The sequence below is a fragment of the Chrysemys picta genome, chromosome 19 (genome assembly GCF_011386835.1).
Source record: "Chrysemys picta bellii isolate R12L10 chromosome 19, ASM1138683v2, whole genome shotgun sequence".
NCBI lineage: Eukaryota > Metazoa > Chordata > Testudines > Emydidae > Chrysemys > Chrysemys picta.
In genome coordinates this window covers 18,728,767-18,747,672 of record NC_088809.1, presented here as the reverse complement: position 1 = coordinate 18,747,672, position 18,906 = coordinate 18,728,767, and the positions used below count along the sequence as shown (strand labels likewise).

Here is an 18,906-nt window from a genome sequence, read left to right as displayed (position 1 = left end):
CCTCCTACTCTGTCTCACTAGGCAGCACCACGTTATACAATACATTCAATGTACAACAATGCAAGATATTCAGAGAGGGACGTCCAGCTAAGACAGGCTAGCCCAGCTCCTGCTGCCTCAGCTGGGACAGATTTCCATTTGGCCCACACAGTAACGTTTCTTACTTCCAACAGCAAGGACCCTAGTTAGAGTCTTGGCTGCAGGTTACGTGCAAGACGGGAGACACAGCTCGTGGTGGGGTAGACTCGCTGGTCAGCACTGTTCCCAGGATTTTGAGGCAGACACAAGTGAAACGATGGAGGGGCCTCCAGCTTAATCAGGCTCCAACAATCCCCCACATGCCCCTAACCCAAGCTCTTGGGATCTTTTAGATCAAGCAGCTAGAGCAAGAAAATGCTAAGGTTTGGACTTTGCTCACACTGTGGCCTGCCTCTCCTCACTTTCATCTCAGGAGGGACTGGATGGCTGAGCAGGTTTGTCTCCAGGTCACCAGACCAAGTGCAGCCTGATTGCTACCGTCAAGCAGACGGTACCGGCGGCGGTTCAGAGGGCTGTGTGAAGCGAGTGTACTGGATTCAGTCCAGTCGTAGGTGTCTTTGGCCCACGAGCTATGATTACATTGACACTCTCAGGACAGAGGCCACAAATTGAATGAAGCATGGTGACAGAACCTCCCCTTCATGGCACACGTGCTCTCTACAGGGGAGAGGGGACTATCCTGGAGTTTCTCAGCTGTTTGGCCTGCAGTGCAGAAGAGAAGAATGTAAGAAGATTTGCTAGGGCCTCAGCCCAGCAGGGGAGGAAGACTCCTCCCGGACCTAAATTCTAGACACTGGAGAGACTGGGAAACAAAGTGCAAGCCTGTGCTTGTCTATGCCCTTCCTGTGCAACCCTGTTGTCTTCCCCGAGAGCCAGTTGACTGCACAGTTGAGCACAAGTCTCTGCTTGAGTGGAGTAAGTGCAGTTCACCCTCATCATGTCTGTCAACAAATCTGCAGACAGACAATCAATATACAGGAGAGAGAGATGAGCCCAGCAAGGAGACACTGTTCCTACCTCCTCCCATAAAGGACAGAAAGCCATTCACGCGACCCCCAGGAAGCATCCCTTTCACTTAGCCCTCCACGGCGGCCATTTCCTCCAGTACAGAAGGGCTGGCTGGATCGTTCCTTTGGAGCTCAAAAGTCACGCTTCTAGACTGAAGGAGTTTTACAGAGGATATTTTACAGAGTTTTACAGATCTACAGGTACAGCACTAGTGAATGGCAGCCGCCTCTGGAGTGGACAGCAGCAACCTACTAACTCACAGCATGCTGCACAGTAGTTAGGAGGAGGAAAAAGGGGAAGCCAAGAATTCTGGGTAGACTCCTACTCTCCCCATCAGTGCCAAGGTCAAGTATAAAGCAGAGAGGTCCCTACCGATCTTGGATACTTATAATGCACCCAGAGTAATTAGAAGTCCTTGGTTTTAAGTTCTCATCTGACAGACACAAAGTAAATTTCCTGGAACACATTAAAAAAAGATGAAAGGTTTAACTGATCCCACTGGGATTTGAACCTGTGGTTCTAGGGAGTCTAAGAATTTCATACCGGACACAGATGCCACTCAACCTTCCCCTCTAAGATAATCCTACTGACCTTCCACTTTTCATAATTCTGGAAGTGAGAGGCAAAACACCCAGCCAACCAGAGCTGGACCATATCACCAGAGCTATCATTCCTACCATTTCACTTCCATTCCCAGTTTTCAGGCAGACAACGTTTTATTGGAGCAACGGTATCTGAAATACAACCTGCGGCCTGACACATTAAGGAGCAGAGGGCAGCTAGAAAGCACAGCAAACAGCTAGAGATGCAGCTGGTACACCCAGGCTGCAGAGACTGCAGCCATCAAAGGTTGGGGTTTGAGGGTTTCCCCACCAGAGGCTTGGAGCTCACTCTTCTTCAGGAACTGGTACTTGATGGACAGTTCCCAGGTGGCAAGAGACAGAACGGTGGCAGCAGAGGTGTGTGTGTGTGCAGGCCTCTTTACACTTAACTTCTGTCCACCTTTGGGATTCTCCAACATCCTCTTACGGGGCTTTCTCATTTTCTTACACAAGAACATAGATCCTGTATTTACCCAGCATATGAATGAGGCAAAAATGGGGATATGAATAAGTAGCTCCAAGTTCTAGACATATGTATTAACCAAACAAATGGGAGAGGACTGCTGATAGACTCAGAGTGGGCACATGACCTTTGTCCATCACTACAATGGAGAACCACCACCAGCGAAGCCAGCACAATCTCTGTGCCATTCCCCAGGCAAAAGCCAGATGGAACGGGGTCACGGCACACAGAGGACTCCAGTTGGTACTAGGGTGACCAGAGGTCCTGATTTTATAGGGACAGTCCCGATTTTTGGGTCTTTTTCTTATATAGGCTCCTATTACCCCCCACCCCCTGTCCCGATTTTTCACACTTGCTGTCTGGTCACCCTAGTTGGTACCAACTTCCTCAATAACCTGACCCAAAAAGGAAGCATTAGACAGGATGCTATCTGGGACGTTTGTTGGCATCAAGAAATGGTTGATAGCAACTGTTTGATACAGGAGGGACCCCAGAGAGCAAGGAATGGCAGGAAATTGGGGTGGTCTTGGCAGAGGGGAGCAGATCACACACACACACACACACACACACACACACACACACACACAGAAGACCCCTAGAGATGAGGTGAAGAGGCCAAAAAAGGAGGGAGAGCAGAAAGAAGACGAGTTGAGGGAGCTGTAACATAAAAATCACCACAATTCCAAACCTAGAGAGAAATCTTGAACATGAGCAACTAGAGAGAGGGAGGGCAACATGTTTTAAAACACAAGTCACGGTGTGTTATCTCAAAACACACATTCACAGCATATTCAGCAGCAAAGGGAATGAGCATCAGCTCAAAGGAAGTTATTACAGGACTGACCACACTGTCACTAAATAAATATAAGAAAGAAAGAGTTAGCTTTAATTAGCTGACTGAGACAGAGAGTGAAGTAAAGGGGAAAACCCAAGGAGAAAGGCAGCCCTTGAAATACAGTACAAATTAGCAGACACGCAAATGCATTGGTTTCCAATTAATAGTGAGATTTGCCAGACATCCTACAGGAAAGGATTAAGTGACTTAAATAAAAGTAAGTTATTTAACTGACATATTTGGGTGCGAGGCAGTGTTATATAAAAAAAAGCATGAATGCTACTGAGCAAGACACAGGAATATTCACTACATAAAGATGTGGATGGCTTTGCAAAGCTCTTAATCAAATCCAGGGGATACTGACGCACCAACTCAGCTTCTCTTATGATTAGTGAGAGGGCCATTTGTGCAAAGACAAGAAACTATACATCCCTGAACGTATCAAAGGAGAAGGATTCGGATTTTCAGGAGAGTGACATAGGACCACATGACCCACTGATTTTCAATGGGACTGGTTCTCCTACGTCATCCAGATGCTTTTGAATACTCTACGTAAGGAACATAAGGAGCTGTGACATGTACTGGAACAAACATTCATTTTTTGTGGATAAGATAAATGTTGCTACATGCAAGGATTTTGAGCAGTAATGAAGAGGCTCGTTTATAGGATCAGAGGGGTAGCCGTGTTAGTCTGAATCTGTAAAAAGCAACAGAGGGTCCTGTGGCACCTTTAAGACTAACAGAAGTATTGGAGCATAATGACGCAATGATGAAGTGGGCATTCACCCACGAAAGCTTATGCTCCAATACTTCTGTTAGTCTTAAAGGTGCCACAGGACCCTCTGTTGCTTCTTAGTTTAGAGGAGTTTGGAATGATCGTAATTATCAGCTCCTGAAGTTCATACATCCTACCATAAGATGGTCTCAATAAGGATACATTTCAAATCTCTAAAGCATGGATCTATTGTATTCTAGTCCAATTTTTTACAAAACAGCATCAACAGAAACTAGAGATAAACAGAGCTGTCACAAAGTCCCCATGCTGCCCAAAGACATGGGTCTGATTCTTTCACTTACACAATGCAAATCAGGAGCAATTTCCCTAAAAATCAACAGTTATACCAGTGCAAAATCAGGATAGGAAAGAGGAGAATCAGGCCCATTGACTGCAAGGGGAGTTGCAAGTGCTCCATACTTCTCAGGATCGGGCCCACAGAAGGGAAAACAACTTGCTAAAAGGGAAATGTAAATCTCTCCAAAGAAGAGAGCTCTGTGAGCAACAGGGAAACCCATGAGGCCCTAGAAAGTCATACTTAAAGGATAAACATGGTTTTTGTATATTAATTCACACACACACACATGCACACACACACACACCTTGAACCTGCAAGGTGCGCAGCACCCATTCACTTCCCTGGTAAGTGGAGATGCCCTGCACCTTGCAAGCTCAGGCCCTAAATGAGGAAAGAGAAATACTGCCAACCTTTTTTATTTACCAATAATAAAAGTCTGCCAAGCAATCACACAAGTTACACCTCTCTCCACCTCCTACTTGCCCAAAAATTCATACCTGTTGTCTGCCGTCCCCCAGCATGGACTTTGAGACCCCAGACAGCTCTGAAGACCACTCGAAGTTCAGACCCCATGCCTTTTACCTGATCAAATATTTAAACAAAACAAATCTACTTACATACAATGCCACAGTTGCATCATTACAGACCTAGTTTAGAGCCACTCAGGGGGAGAAAAAAAACAGGGGGGGAAGAGAGAGAGAGAGACAGTAGCTAGAGATGTTGAATTTCCAACAAGCAAGAAGGACAGCCGTCCATCCACAGCTTTCAAGACAGACAGCAGAATCAATCTAGAAGTCTGCTGCTGTATGGTTTAATCCTTGCCAGCTAGACACCTGAGCCTAACCTCCAGCAGGATCCGAGGAGGGGGAGTCCTTGTCATTTGTCTCAGAAGGGACACGACATCAATCATCAGCTAAACTGTAACCTCGATCAATCATGCAATAGGTTAAAGGGCTGGAGGGGGAGGGAGGTCAGTGGGACACGGCTATACAGGACCAGGATTTCCCCTCCCTCAGCCCTGCTCGGTTCTAAACGCACAGACCCGAAGCAATGCAAGTGCGGCCCCCAATAGAAACCGATCATTAAATAACCAACAGGGATCCATGTATAGGAACAATCCTTCCCAGCTGCTTCAGCCAATGTTCACTGCCCCAGAGCCACGCGGGTCTCGGAGTAGCCCCCCAGCGTCCCCGTCCCTTTGGGTCCCTGGAATAACAAGGGCGCTCCATGACCGGCAGAAGGGGAGGTGGGCAGTAATCTGCAAGGAGGTGGAGGGATCCCCGCTACTGAATATTTGCTGGGGGGAGGGAACAACAGCACGGGAAGGGGAAGGGGGCTCCGTTCTCCCCCCTCGAAGCAGCGGAGGCCCCCGCAGACTGGCCTTATCCCCCCGGGTCCAAATCCTAGCAACGGCACCGTGCGAGCCCCATGGAGAGAGGCGGCTGCTGCAGGCGGCGGCTCCATGGCAAGCCCCGGCCGGCGGAGCGGGAGAGGCACTTACTGGGCTCGGAGGCTCATTGCACGGGAGCGGGGCTGGTGCCTTCTCCTGGGCGCTGGCGGCTGGGGGGGGACCCCACGGGCGGGCCGGCTCCTGTCGATCCCGGCGGAGACAGATGCCAAGGAGCCCCTGCGCACCGCCACTGGAGCGCGGCGGCCAACCCAGCCCGGCCCGGCCCCCTGCTCCGCCCACTGCCCGGCAGGGTTTAAAGGGCCCCGCCGCCGAGCGCCCGGCGCTGGGTCGGTCCCGCCCCGCAGCCACACGGGTCCCCCGGCGGAGGGAGGGGCCCCAGCAGGACCCCGAACAGAGGGGGCGCCCGGGGCGGTAGCGGCGCGCGAGGCCCCCCGGGGGGAGCTGCGGGGCGGTAGCAGCGCGCGAGGCCCCCCGGGGGGAGCTGCGGGGCGGTAGTGGCGCGCGAGGCCCCTGCCCGCCCAATTGGGGCTGGACACACTTCTGAAGCGGGCAGCTAGTGAAGAAATCCCCTTCTTCCCCCTGGTCATGTACCTGATGCAGGTGCTGTGTTCAACCCGTCTTCAAGAGGAAACCACCCACCACACACACACACACCCACACTTCTTGGCGGGATGAGACCGGGCCAGAGAAGGGAGCACTGGCCACTGGCTGCTGCCCCCTCAGAAGTCTCCGGGCTGACTGCTGGATTTGGGTTGTAACCTACACCTGGCTGCCTGCCCACCTGGCTTGGAGACCCACTGCTCAGCCTGTGTACCCAGAGAACACCTCTGCCTTGACAGTATGGTCTCAACACAAAACAGCCAGTGTGTCCCGTACTTATGGACTGGTATTTATGATGATTCCATGAGGCATCCAAGAAACCAGCTCCACCTCTCCCGGTTACCAAGAGGTGGGCAAAACACTGCAGCTACATGAAGGGGGGAGTGTATTTATTTATGCAATGACCAGTGACCTCTCTAGGTCAATGTGTTTTGTGGGGCCCTGGTAATTCACATTAGCTGCTCTATCTCCATTTTTATGTGGCCCCTCTGAGCCCCTCCCAAATACTTATGCTCACTACACTCCTGTTAGGCCCCCATTTTGCAGATGAGGAGCAGAGAGGTTAAGGCCCAGACCCTCAAATGTACTTAGGCACCTAACTCTCATTGGTAAGTCAGGTCTCAATGACATATAGGAAGGTTGGGGGTCAGTTCCTGGGTCTGCCAGGAGTCCCAGTTCAGTGCCCTGACCACTAGCCTTCCTCTCTGCTCAGCCAAGGAGACTAGCTGTGTAAGTAAGGCTTATTCCCAAGAATAAGAGTTTATGGGGCAAGACCTAAGGTTGGTAAAGCACCTTTCAGCTGAGGATGATTGTTACATAAGAGAGACAAGGCAGATCGGGTAATAGCTTTCATTGGACCAACTTGTGTTGGTGAAAGAGACGCTTTTGAACTACACAGGGATCTTGTTCAGGTCTGGGTTCACCCATCTTGTGTCTCTAATATCCTGGGACCAACAGGGCTACGACAACACTTTTACATAAGATGCATTCAAGGTGATATTTTATGGAGAGTGTGGTGAATAAGTGGAATGGGGCTTTCAGTTAAAGTCAAATGGTATTAAGTAAAGGTTGATGACTACAGGGAATTTAAGTTAAGTAGTTATTTGTCATTTTTGTGCTGGGGAGTAGCTAGACTCTGGAGGGAATTTTCCATTCATTGTTTCCCCACTCTTCCATCACCAACCAACACTGACTGCCAGGGTGTTTTTTTTGCATGGCGATGTACTTCTCTCTCCAAAACGTTGTCATCGTTTAGGCCCAGATTCACAAGGTATTTTGGCTCCTAGCTTCCAACGAAGGCAATGGAAGTTAGGAGTCAAAATAACTTCTGTGTGGATCTAGGCCATAGCTCTTATGCTTTATAGCAAAGTACAAACTAACTCACTGAGCTTCACAACACTCCTATGAGGTGAAGAAATATCCTCATTCTACAGATGGAGAAACTCAGGCACCAAGAAGCAAAATGATTCACCCCAGGCCACGCATTCAATTACTGGAATTAGAGTTTAGGAATTCCTTTAATCTATACTTTCTCTGCAAACTATGCTGCTTGCACCAAACAATCCAAGACACAACGGGCCTATATCCTGATTCAGGTCCTGCAGGACATTGTAACCCTGAGTCACCTGTAACATGTATAAACTGAAGATCTTTTTAAAATTCTGTTGCAGACTGGAGGTATGGCAGGGCAGTTATGATGTTTGAATCTTGCTATTCACCTGCCCCTATGTTCCATCATTTGTCTTCAGCCTTCATCCCTTTTGCCAGAATTATTATTACAGTCATAGGCATAATTAATATATTTGAATGTGCAAATAAAGAATAATGCCCTGATCCTACAATGAGATGTGTACACAGAGACCATTGCAGCTGCAAGAAACCCCAATGGACTCAGTGGGGTTCTGTACCTTTCATTGCAAACACTGAGGTCTATGTTCATTAATACCAAGTATTCTCACCAAAAGGCCTGTTACCAGGTCAGTGTATGATATGCCAAGCACTTCTGCATAGCAGATAAGTTAGCAGAGCATATGTCTGAAGTTTCAGCAGAGCATCGTTATCCCCTTAAGGGCAGCCAGCTGTGTACCCAGGTGTGCAATCAGGAGTGCTGGGAAGAGAGCAGTAGCACCTTCAAGTTTTAGCTTCTCTGAACTGACCATGGCAGAGTTGATTGTGTTTTCTTGGAAATAACAGCTTGTGTTGAGTTTGGAAAGGGATCTTCTGGGATTTGTTGTTGTTCTCTGCATCTCTAAAGTAGGAGCTGTTCCCCAGGAGAGGTTTTGGGGGAGGGCACCATGTGCCCCTTCTGCAGCTCACCACTTGTAAGGTGAAAGGGACATCTTGCCTCATGGAGTCTGCTGGTGGATAATATTAATCCTTGAAGAGCCAAAGGAATTTGACTTTACATAGGCACCCTCAGGTATGTAGCATGACTGAGACTGAGAATTGATCTGCTGCCCCTTGTAAAGCCTTCTAGATCCTGTTTCTGGTTGAAAATTGCTTTTTAAACAAGGAGCTGAGGTTCCGTAGAGCTAAAGTTGTCTCCTGTGCTTGCCATGTTGTAAGGCATTTGGTTTCCCTCTTATAACGCTGTATAAGCTCCTCTCTGCAGGAACTAGATAATACTTAGTCCTGCCATGAGTGCAGGGAACTGGACTAGATGACCTCTCAAGATCCCTTCCAATCCTATGCTTCTATAACTCCAAGATCAGCCCTGTATTTTTGTTTCACAGGCTTTTAACATCTTGCTTCGGGAGGGGGAAAAAATAAGAAAACTGCTTCAATTTCTGCCCTCCAGGAACTGAAATCCTCTTGGAAGATGAGGGCCAAAACTTTGAAAAGTGTCCACTGCTGCCTTTTGGATGTTCAACTTGAGCCTCCTTGGTGCTGATTTTCAGAGGTGTGGAAGATGCATAGCTCCACCCAAAGTTAATGGGAATGGGCATACTCCGCACCTCTGAAAAGGGGCTGGGTGTCCAGAACTTCTGAAAGTTTTGGCCCAGACTTTTTATTTTCTCAGCCCCATTTAGGCATCAAAAGTGCCTGGTGGGCAAAACACACAAATGCAAGAAGTACAAACACTACAACCTGTACATGCTCCTTAATGTCTTTGCCCTGCCATTAGGGGATTATGTATTGCTATGCTGCAGTGTGGGAATTACTGGCAAGCCGCTGCCCATGTGTGGATTGTGACTGCTATTGAGAACCCCGCAGAGCTGGGGAACAGGACATAAATTAGGGACATCTAAAGGGCTAGATCCATGTAAACCAGCTCCATTGACTTCAGTGGCATTATGCTGATCAAAACAACGGAGCTATGCTGGCTGAAGGGCTGTCCCAACATGTCCTCCCTCCGCCCCTCCGATGCCCTCTCCATGTGACTATAACGTGAAGGGAACGCTCTGCAGTAGCATGTCTTTATTGCTCATGAATAAAGCTAAGTTTTTGTCCTGGATATTTTTAATAAAAGTCATGGACAGGTCACGGGCAATAAACAAAAATTCATGGGAGCCTGTCCCTGACAAAAGGGGTAGGCAGGTTCAGCAACCACTGCTGCTGGGGTTCCCGGATCCCCGACCGCTGCAGTGCGTGGGAGCTGTGGGGTCCCCCTGCCCATGTGTCTGGGCTGCTGCAAGGTTGCCTCGCCCCCAGGGCAGCTGGGAGCTGCAGGGGCCACCGGCCATGGCTGGGCAGCTGCGGGGTCCCCCCCCCATCAAGGTGGGAGCTGTGAGGGTGAAGCTAGCTTGGAGCTCCAGGCCCGGGGCAGAAAATGTCCCAGAGGTCGATGGAAGTCATGGATTCGCTCCACTTCCGGGCAGTAATATACTTTCCTCACAGGAGTGTTTTGATGCCTAATTAAAGCTTGTCAGGAGAATGGAGATACATGCCTGAAAGTGTTTGTTGCAAAATCAGGCTACTTTGGAGTAAGCACAATATCTGTGGCATTTCCTTCTGGCCCCTTTGCTTGAGCCATTGACTGTCTTCCCCCAAAAAAGCATCTTCTCCCATTCATGTACATTTTAAAAGAAAATATTAGACAATCAATAGCCTCTTAGTCTGAGATTTCATTACAGGTTTCATTGCACTTGGTATTTATTGCCTTGGGAGTGCTGGGGTCTGCTACATGTGGTGGTAACCCATGGTGCTGATAGCTGTAAGGAGATAATACTTTAGCTCCATTGTTCACACACGAGATCAACTAGCGCTAAACAAAGGTTTGACAAGTCATCACTGGTGCAGTAGCTAGCCTCATGTTCTATCCTGCAGGGGGAGATTTCAGCACCAAATTAATCCCCGTCCTGATAACCAGAGCAGTGGTATTTCTGAAAGGTCGTGAAGGGTGAACACTGCCTATCCTTCTTCGAAAATGATACACCAGGGGTTCTCAGCTTGGGGTATCACAAACCAGTGCCAAAGGGTCATGACTGTAGCAATCTGCATGGAACTTGGAGGGAAGAGTTTGGAGGAGGCACCAGGAAGCTAGTCTGTGTGCACATGGCTGGAATATTACCTGCAGTGGTAGCACTGCTTAACAAAGAGCTGGTTTGGTTTTAGAAATGTGGACTCCTCAACCCCTGCTACATGAAACAATGACCACTCTGCTCTTCTCATATTGCTAAGTGGGATTGAGGTGGGGGGATCCCAGCTAGATGTGAAAGGGGCTTCAGGGGTGGATAGTGCAGGATTGTCAAGTATCAGGGGGTAGCCATGTTAGTCTGTATCTACAAAAACAACAAGGAGTCTGGTGGCACCTTAAAGACTAACAGATTTATTTGGGCATAAACCTCGCTTCTTCATCTGAAGAAATGAGGTTTTTACCCATGAAAGCTTATGCCCAAATAAATCTGTTAGTCTTTAAGGTGCCATCAGACTCCTTGTTGTTAGTGCAGGATTGAACCCTACCTGTTTGGAATCTCTTTTCAGCTGGATGGCTGCACAGAGGTCAGGGATGCGTCTTGTGTTCTAAACTATCTGCATTTTGGGCTGTCCCAATTTTCACATGTACACTAAGCCCAAGTGTCATCTTTACAGTACCCTAGATATGTCACAATGTGGATTAATTGAAATTCTGGTCATGGTGAATATATTTATGTGCCACCCTAGGCCCACTCATTGAGGGCCTGATCCCAAATCATGGAGGTCACTGGAAGTCCGATTGACCTCAATAGTCATATGAACCCTTTACCAGAACACTCTCCACAGTCTCTCTCTGTAAAGGCTTCTGCACAATGCTATTCACTTCAAATGCTGCTTCCCCCCCCCCCCCCGCCCCCCCCCCATGGGATCCTATTACCATAAGAACTTTTAAAAATCCCCAGCTTTTATTAAACATCACTCAAGAGCAAACATGGCTTTTTTTTTAAGCTTAAAGTAAATGCCCTGAATAAAGAATATGCAGTGTTATTGTAACCATTGGTAGCGGGATATTAGAGAGACAGGCTGGGTGAGGTAATAGCTTTTGTTGGACCAACTTCTGTATCTAGCTGTGACACTCTGAGTACATTTCCGAGACCTGAAGAAGAGCTCTGTGTGAGCTTGGAAGTTTCTCTCGCTCACCTACAGAAGCTGGTCCAATAAAAGATATTGCCTCACCCACCTTGTCTCTCTGAATAAGGAGAGCAGTTCTGATCCGGCAGATAGCTCGGTGGCTGCCATATATTAATGAACTCTGAGCTCTCACTCCAAAGAGTTGTTTAAAAGGGGCTTACTAGAGGGATGGTTCTGCCGGGATAATGTGCACGCTTCTCTCGTGCCCTCACTTCACAGACATCGTGACTTGTGCTCACAACATCCCAGTGAGGTCTGCAGTGAGCTGTTCTCATTTCTCAGATGGGCAAATCAAGGCACTGGAAGTTTGGACAGGAGGGAGTGGTAGGGTTGGGTAGAGAATGGTCATTGCAGTTCATGGAGATTTTTGAGATCTGGTTTTGTTTCAATTCCTAACAAAATCCCCAAATTGTGAATTTTTTCCTAAATGGAATCACCGTTCTCTGCCCAGACCTGCTGGGAACCCTGTCTCCAGGGCACGGCACCCATTGGGCTACCCTGCAGCCGGGGCTGATGGAGAACTGGGAGCCAGGGCTTCTGGGCTTTCGGCTTCCATAGCCTGGCTGCTGGAAACCAGGCAGGTTTCAAAACTTGTCTGGCAGGTAGGGTTTCATCAGACACCTGCCTGGCTTCTGGCAGAACTTTCTCAAAATGGACACAATCCTGAAGTGGGTTTTTTTTTATTTTGCTAAATCAACAAATTCTGATTGATATATTTTTTTTCTGATCACAAGAGTGAGTGGTCAGCTGAGAGCCTGTGTAAGGGCTCAGACAGAAACTGAGGAGGAGGAAATTTTCCAAGCCAGTGTTTGGCTGTATCAAGGTCTCTGAGAGCCCAGTGGCTTGTGCGTGCCAAGGGAGCAGAGAAGAGAAGCCCACCCACTGTCTCGTTCAGAAGGATCAGGGTTGCCCCAGGTGCTCAAATGCTAGTTGTGTCAGGGGCATGACTAAGTCAGGAGGTGCAGGTTAAAGTGTAGAAACATCAATCCCTACAATCTGTGCTCCCTGAAAACTGACCACGTGCAGGAAAGGGACTCACCTGCCCACAGGCTGAGCTGTCAGCTAGAGAGAACTGGGACATGCTGAAGACTTGCCCAACGGATGAGGAAAGTTGTGGGGGACGAGGTAGACAGGATTAGGGCTCAGGTTTCAGGGTGGGGCTGAAATGGGTGTGACCTCCCAGGAGAGAAGTTGTCGTACAGCACCCAACAAAACTGGGGCTGTACATTATAAGACAACCAGAGGAAAGCAGGTGTCAGGCCGATGCGGCGAAGACTCAAAAAGGGGCTCCCTTTTAACAGGGTCCATGAACCTTGGGGGATGGGGTGGGATGACTCCACTGAGGTGCCAGCTCACCCCATTCCTCCAGCGATGAACTTGAGAGGCCGGTACCTAGGCGTGGAGCCTTCTCTGTGATAGTCAGGGTCAGCATTGTGCCCTGTGTGCTTTCCAAGAATCTTCAGGGACTCCTGGTGGCACAATTCTTAACCTCATGCTCAATCTTTTGTCTCTCTCCAGGAATTGTGAATTGCTTTTTGGCTCCAGAGGCTGGTCTCCGGGAAGGTGTCGGGGTGTAAGTGTGTGATCTGGTAAGTGGCTTTCGATAAGGATAGTTAAACACTACAAAACTAAGACACAGAGCCCTGTTGATAGCTGCAAGGGCCTTTCTCTTCCTGGCCACGAATACCGCTGGTTTTGGGATTCATATGGAGGAGTTTTTGAGGCCTGAGATTACTGATCATCCGGAGATGTGTCCGCTGATAACAGGTGACCATGAGGCTTTGCTGAAGGGCTGGCAGATCAAAACGGCATTGATAATGGGAGTGACGTGGCTTTATGGAAGTGCGTATGCCTTAAAAGTTGCTCCACTGAAACGTTTGGATTGAGAGGCAGGGTGGCCTAGTGGCTAGGCCACTGGACTGGAACTCAGGAGCCCTGGATTGTACTCCTGGCTCTGCCACTGATTTGTTGTGTGATTTTTGGGCAAGTCACTTCCCTTTGTTTATCCTCTGCCTTTTTGTCTTTCCATTTAGACTGTAAACTCTTCAGGAGAGGGGTGCAAACTTTGTGGACACTATGGTGCCTGCCCCATTGGTGGCCCAATCTTGATTGGGGCCTTTTAAGTTCTAGGCACTACTGCAATACAAACAATAATGAACTATTGACTCTAGGTTATACTGGCTTCGATTTGTGCACTTATTTAGCTTTCTAGATTGGAGCAGCTGTCATTCTCAGCTGTTCTGGTAAGTTTGTTTAGTTTGGTATTTAGAGGGGCTTATATACATATGTTGCTTCTCCTAGTTCCACCAGCTTTCCACAGAATGACATAGAAAGCACAGTGAAGTCTGTTAGAGAAAAGTTTATTAGGATCCAGTTATATATAGTGACCATGCATCAGCTGAGCACACTGGGCTGATCCCATGAAGCCTTTTTCACCCTCTGTAGGGGAGGTGTCCATTCACATTCTCGGGTAGGTAGGAGAAAGGGGAAGTCCACAGAGGGATGCTGTATTTTGGTTTAAATGCTGCGTCTCATGCCGGTAATAATCATGTGCAACTGTAGAGAGGAAGCATGGCCTTGTGGTTAAGGCATGGGACTGGGACAGACTTCCTGCGTGACCTTGGGCATGTCCCTTCATCACTGTGTCTCCGCTCCTCCTCTGTAAAGCGGGGATCAGAATCTTTCCTTTCTCACGCCCTTTTGCTGTCTTGCCTATTTTGACTGTAAGCCCTTCGGGGCAGGGACTGTCTTACTCTATTGCAACCAAACTTGGTTGCGGTCTCTAGATGCTACTGTAATATAAATGATAACCTTACTCTTTCAGATCCCTCCCTAAAGACTCCACTAGAACTAGTCAAACAATTTCCATCCAAGAGTCCAAGAGTTGTTGACAGAAAATGGTTATTTTGTTGATGTGGAAACTTCCAGGGGAAATGTCCTGTTTTTGTCAATAAATACGTAAAATCAATATTTTGACAAACAATTTTTTCTTATTCTTGGAATTTGCTGTAGGGGTGGGGTCGGGGAGAACTAATTTCCTGCTCAGCTCTACTAGCTATGTTTGGCTGGCCTTCCTAGGCTCACTTCTAGTCTTGTGGTTTTGGGTGGTAGTTGGGCTTTTTTTACTCCTGCTTTCACTTCCTGAACTTAGAACAAGATTTTTTTTTTATAAAGCAACTGACAACCTACCTCTTGACCTTCTCCCTGTGGTGTTGCTTGCTGTACTAGATCTAACTTTAATAGTAACCCCTGATAGGCAAAATGTCTTTTTTTACTATTTGGTAAAGCGCCATACATCCCTCTGGTACTGTATTTAAAAACACAAAACAAACAAACAAACCCAGTAACTACTAAAGCTTACAAAAGTCCTTTCCAAGCACAGCTGTAAAATCACCGATCAGACCTTTGAAAAATCATGTTGCCAAGATCCTAAAAATGGATTTAAGGGCCTAATTTTAGGCATCTGCATTTGGCCTGACTGTATGCAAAACAGTAATGTGGAGTGGTCAGTTTAAATTTCCTCCCCCTCATAATTTCATTAGGAACTATGTTCACAGTAGAAGGATACAGTTCAAAGTCCCTCCCCTCCCAAAGTGTTTGAAAGCATTTGTTTAAAAGTAAAATGCTAAGGCCCACACTTGAATAGCAATACGCTGTTTTGGGGATCCAATCCAAAGCCCATTGGAGTCAAGGAAAAGCCTCCCGTTGTCTGCAATGGGCTTTGGTTCCGGTGCTTGGTGCACATCTCTTGTACTGAAAATGTTCTGGGCCTGATCTTCCTTTTGCACTGTTTTTATAACTCCACTGATTGCAATGAGGAGTTACTCCTGATTGACATCGGTATGAGGTCAGGATCAGACCCTCCTTCAGACTTGGGTATCACGGCTCCTCCAAAACACACACCAATAGCTTGCGAAAGCACGTCCCAGGGTAGCAATACATTACTATCCCGGATTTATAGCTAAACCTTTTAAAGGAATAAACTTGTAAGTAGGGCAGAGCGTAACATGTTGAAACACAGCCCTCTGTTAAATGGTTAAAATGGTTATTGAATAAATCTAATAGCTTACTTCTGCCAATTCTAATTACAGAGCTATTAGCCATCGTATTTATTTAAAAAAAAAATCCCAAAACTCTACAAGGAATACACTTAGTGCAGCAAGCCTATGGAAGAAGCTGTGTCTGGACTTTCACTTTGAGCTTGGTGTGCACATGAAATCCTTTGCCTAAAAGCATCTGTGGGCCCAGACAACCCCAACATTGGCAGAATTTCCAGTGTGTGCTGCATCTTTGGTGATGCTCTGGTCGCCACAAAGTTGTGGCTTTATTTTATTCTTCCCTTCGGTGGGTTGAGATTGGGCAGGTGTTTTGTCTCTCTCATTGTTTCCCCCCTTCTCATTTAATGAAAGAGACACTGAGGCTGGGTCCGAACTCAAGAGAGAACTTCTATCTTCCCGACTTGCATAACTCCAGAAGAGCTGTTGACTGAAGCTTCGGAAGAGAAGCTGAAGCAGAAGGAAGAATTTGTGTACTTGGGAAGTACGCTTAGAGTATATTTACACTGCAATAAAACACCCATGGCTGATCCAGGTCTGAAGACTTGAGCTCGGGCTGTGGGGCTATGAAATTGCAGTATAGACATTCGAGCTTGGGCTGGAGCCCAGGTTCTGAGACCCTCCCCCCTCATGGGGTCCCAGAGCCTGACCTCCAGCCTGAGTGTCTACACTGCAGTTTTATAGCCCTGCAAACCCGAGTCAGTTGACATGGGCCAGAAGTGGGTGTTTAGTTGCAGAGAAGACATACCCTTAGTGTTACTGGAGAGGGATCTGGAGAATTGAAAAGAACAACCCAAGGTGCATGGGCAGGAGTGAAAAAGGTGGCAGGAGTATTGTGGGACCAGCAATTAAGTAAAACTGCAAGGAAAAGTGTATGCTGCATGTGTTTGTCCCTGCCTGCTATATAATTTGGAAATGGTGGGTCTCACGGAGGTAGCAAAAAACTAACATACTGAGAAGAATGACAGGCAAGCGGAGGGTAGACGGACAGGGCCGGTGGAAGGATGTTTCGCGCCCTAGGCGAAACTTCCACCTTGCGCCCCACCCCCGCACGGCAGCTCCCCCCCCTCTGCCCTGAGGCGCCCCCCCTCCGGCAGCTCCCCACCCTGAGGCACCCCCCCCACCCCAGCTCACCCCTGCCCCGCCTCCTCCCCGAGCACGCTGTCGCTGCTTCACTTCTCCCGCCTCCCAGGCTTGTGGCGCCAATCAGCTTAGGTGCCGCAAGCCTGGGAGGCGGGAGAAGTGAAGCAGCCACAGCGTGCTCGGGGAGGAGGTGGGGCAGGGGTGAGCTGGGCCGGGGAATTCCCCTGCATGCCGCCCCTTCCCCTTCCTGCAGGCGGCCCTCCCCGCGCTCCACTGCCCCAGCTCCCTCTGCCTAAATGCCGGCGGTGACCGGGGCGGCCGAAGATCCGGCCGCCGCGGTCACTGCCGAAGAAAATGGCGCCCCCCCAAATCCTAGTGCCCTAGCGACCGCCTAGGTTGCCTAAATGGTTGCACCGGCCCTGTAGACGGAGTATGCACCGAAGAAGTTAGGGGGAAGATGAACTTGGGCTTCGGTGACCGATAGACCAGAGAGCACATGTTCAAGGTGGTCTGGACATAAAATAAGTATGGGAGAAGAACGACCAGCAAAGAAAGCATTGATGGAAGAGGATAGGAAGTAAGGATGTGGAAGACAGAGGACATAATGGAAAGACTGTCGAGAAATCTGAAGAGAAAAGGACTGGAACTCCAAGACTTACAAACCCATGCCATGGACCAGATGGAGTGGTGAAGATTCACGGCCATCTCCAACCCCGTGTAAGTGGGAAAAGGAGTCGTGAAGTGGGACTTCGGCTTGGTCTAAACTTAGTTTTACCAACATAACTATGCCTGTTAGGAGTGTTTTTTTGTTTTTGTTTTTTAAGAAACATATCTATTATTGCCAACCTACTTATGCCAGTAAAAGCCCTGGCATAGATAGAATAATACCAGCATAGTTTTTTGCTTCCCTGAACTGGCAAAGTTAACACAACAAAACTTTTAAGTGTAGACAAGGGCTAAGAAACATGGTAACATCACTCGTCTCAGGGTATGGCTACGCTGCAGTCAGAGGTGTGGTTGCACTTTAGGTAGGCACACCCATGCTATCTTTAGTCTAGCTAGCATAGCGCAGACCCTGTGGCAGGACCCTGGTGCAGGCTAGCAACATGAGTACATACCTAGGGTTCACGGAGGGCTTATACAGGCCATGCTCAAAGCTGTGCAGTGCATCTTCACTGCTATTTATAACGGAAGTAGCTAGATTAAAGCAAGTGCAGTTATGTCTACATGAGCTGCAATCACACCTCTGATTGCAGTGTAGCCTTACCCTAGGTTAGTGGGAAAGTAACCCCAGCGGGAGCTTGTTGACTTTAGCACCCAAAGAGGAAAGATGGTCTTAGTGGGAAGGCCATTCTGGCGATCTGGATTTAATTCTCAGCCTTGCTACAGACACCCCATGTGATTTGTTTTCTGGGCAAGTCACTTAATCGCTCACTGCCTCAGTTTCCTGCCTGTGAAAAGGCAATATGATCACATTCTTTGTCTTAGATTGTATGCAATTTGGAGCAGGGAATATTTTACTATGTGTCTAGGCAGTATCTAGCCCAATGGGGCCCTGATCTTAGCTGGGGGTCTTTGGGCACTACTAGAATACAAATAGAGTAGTAGGTGTTTAATTTTATTGGGTATGTCATGGAGAGAAGTATCTGATCCATATTGGGGTGGGCACAAGCTAAATGATTATTAAAGGAGATATGTCCCCATCTCCGTTTGTAAAGAGTAGGAAAAGCTTCCCAGCATGGAAGTACTGCTGTTGGCTAGTGACTAGTTTTGGGGGAACACTTATGCTATATATGCAGACTGTAAATCAGTTTCCATTCTAATTAACTGTCTTAGCACCAGGACTGGACTAAAAGGAGAGGAGCCAATGATCCAAGAGCTACTCAAGCTCCATCCTGCTTGATGCCTCGGTCATCTTTTGTTGTTGTTTATCTCTCTGAGTCTTGGCTTCTCCCTGGGTGGGCTACATGTTAAACCAGCGGCTCTGAACCTTTCCAGACTACTGTACTCCTTTCTGATTTGTCTGGTGTACCCCCAAGTGTCACCTCCCTTAAACTATTGCTTACAAAAATCAGACATAAAAATACAAAAGTGTCACAGCAGGCTAGTACTGAAAAATTGCTGACTTTCTCATTTTTACCATATAATTATAAAATAAATCAATTGGAATATAAACATTTTACTTGCATT

At 47.9% G+C, this 18,906-nt stretch overlaps 1 protein-coding gene and 1 long non-coding RNA gene across 5 annotated transcripts in view; one reads left to right on the top strand and one right to left on the bottom strand.

The window, feature by feature from the left end:
- Nucleotides 1–6,043, bottom strand: part of SH2B2 (SH2B adaptor protein 2) — a 70,343-nt gene extending 64,300 nt beyond the window's left edge. The window contains exon 1 of one of the 4 annotated variants that reach the window (XM_065573392.1): nt 6,023–6,043. Coding sequence is in view for 2 of the 4 variants with exons in the window: in XM_065573388.1 (XP_065429460.1) it covers nt 4,865–4,930 (66 nt within the window). In the remaining 2 variants the exon portion in view is untranslated. Of the gene's footprint in view, nt 1–4,517; nt 4,832–4,864; nt 5,013–5,521; nt 5,682–6,022 lie in introns of those variants that run through there. The other 3 variants (XM_065573391.1, XM_065573388.1, XM_065573390.1) reach the window with 3 other exon arrangements.
- Nucleotides 5,693–14,532, top strand: LOC122174467 (uncharacterized). The gene is made up of 3 exons (XR_006176323.2): nt 5,693–6,380; nt 13,097–13,167; nt 14,403–14,532. It is a non-coding gene; the product is annotated as an uncharacterized LOC122174467 (long non-coding RNA).
- The last annotated feature ends 4,374 nt before the right edge of the window (nt 14,533–18,906 follow it).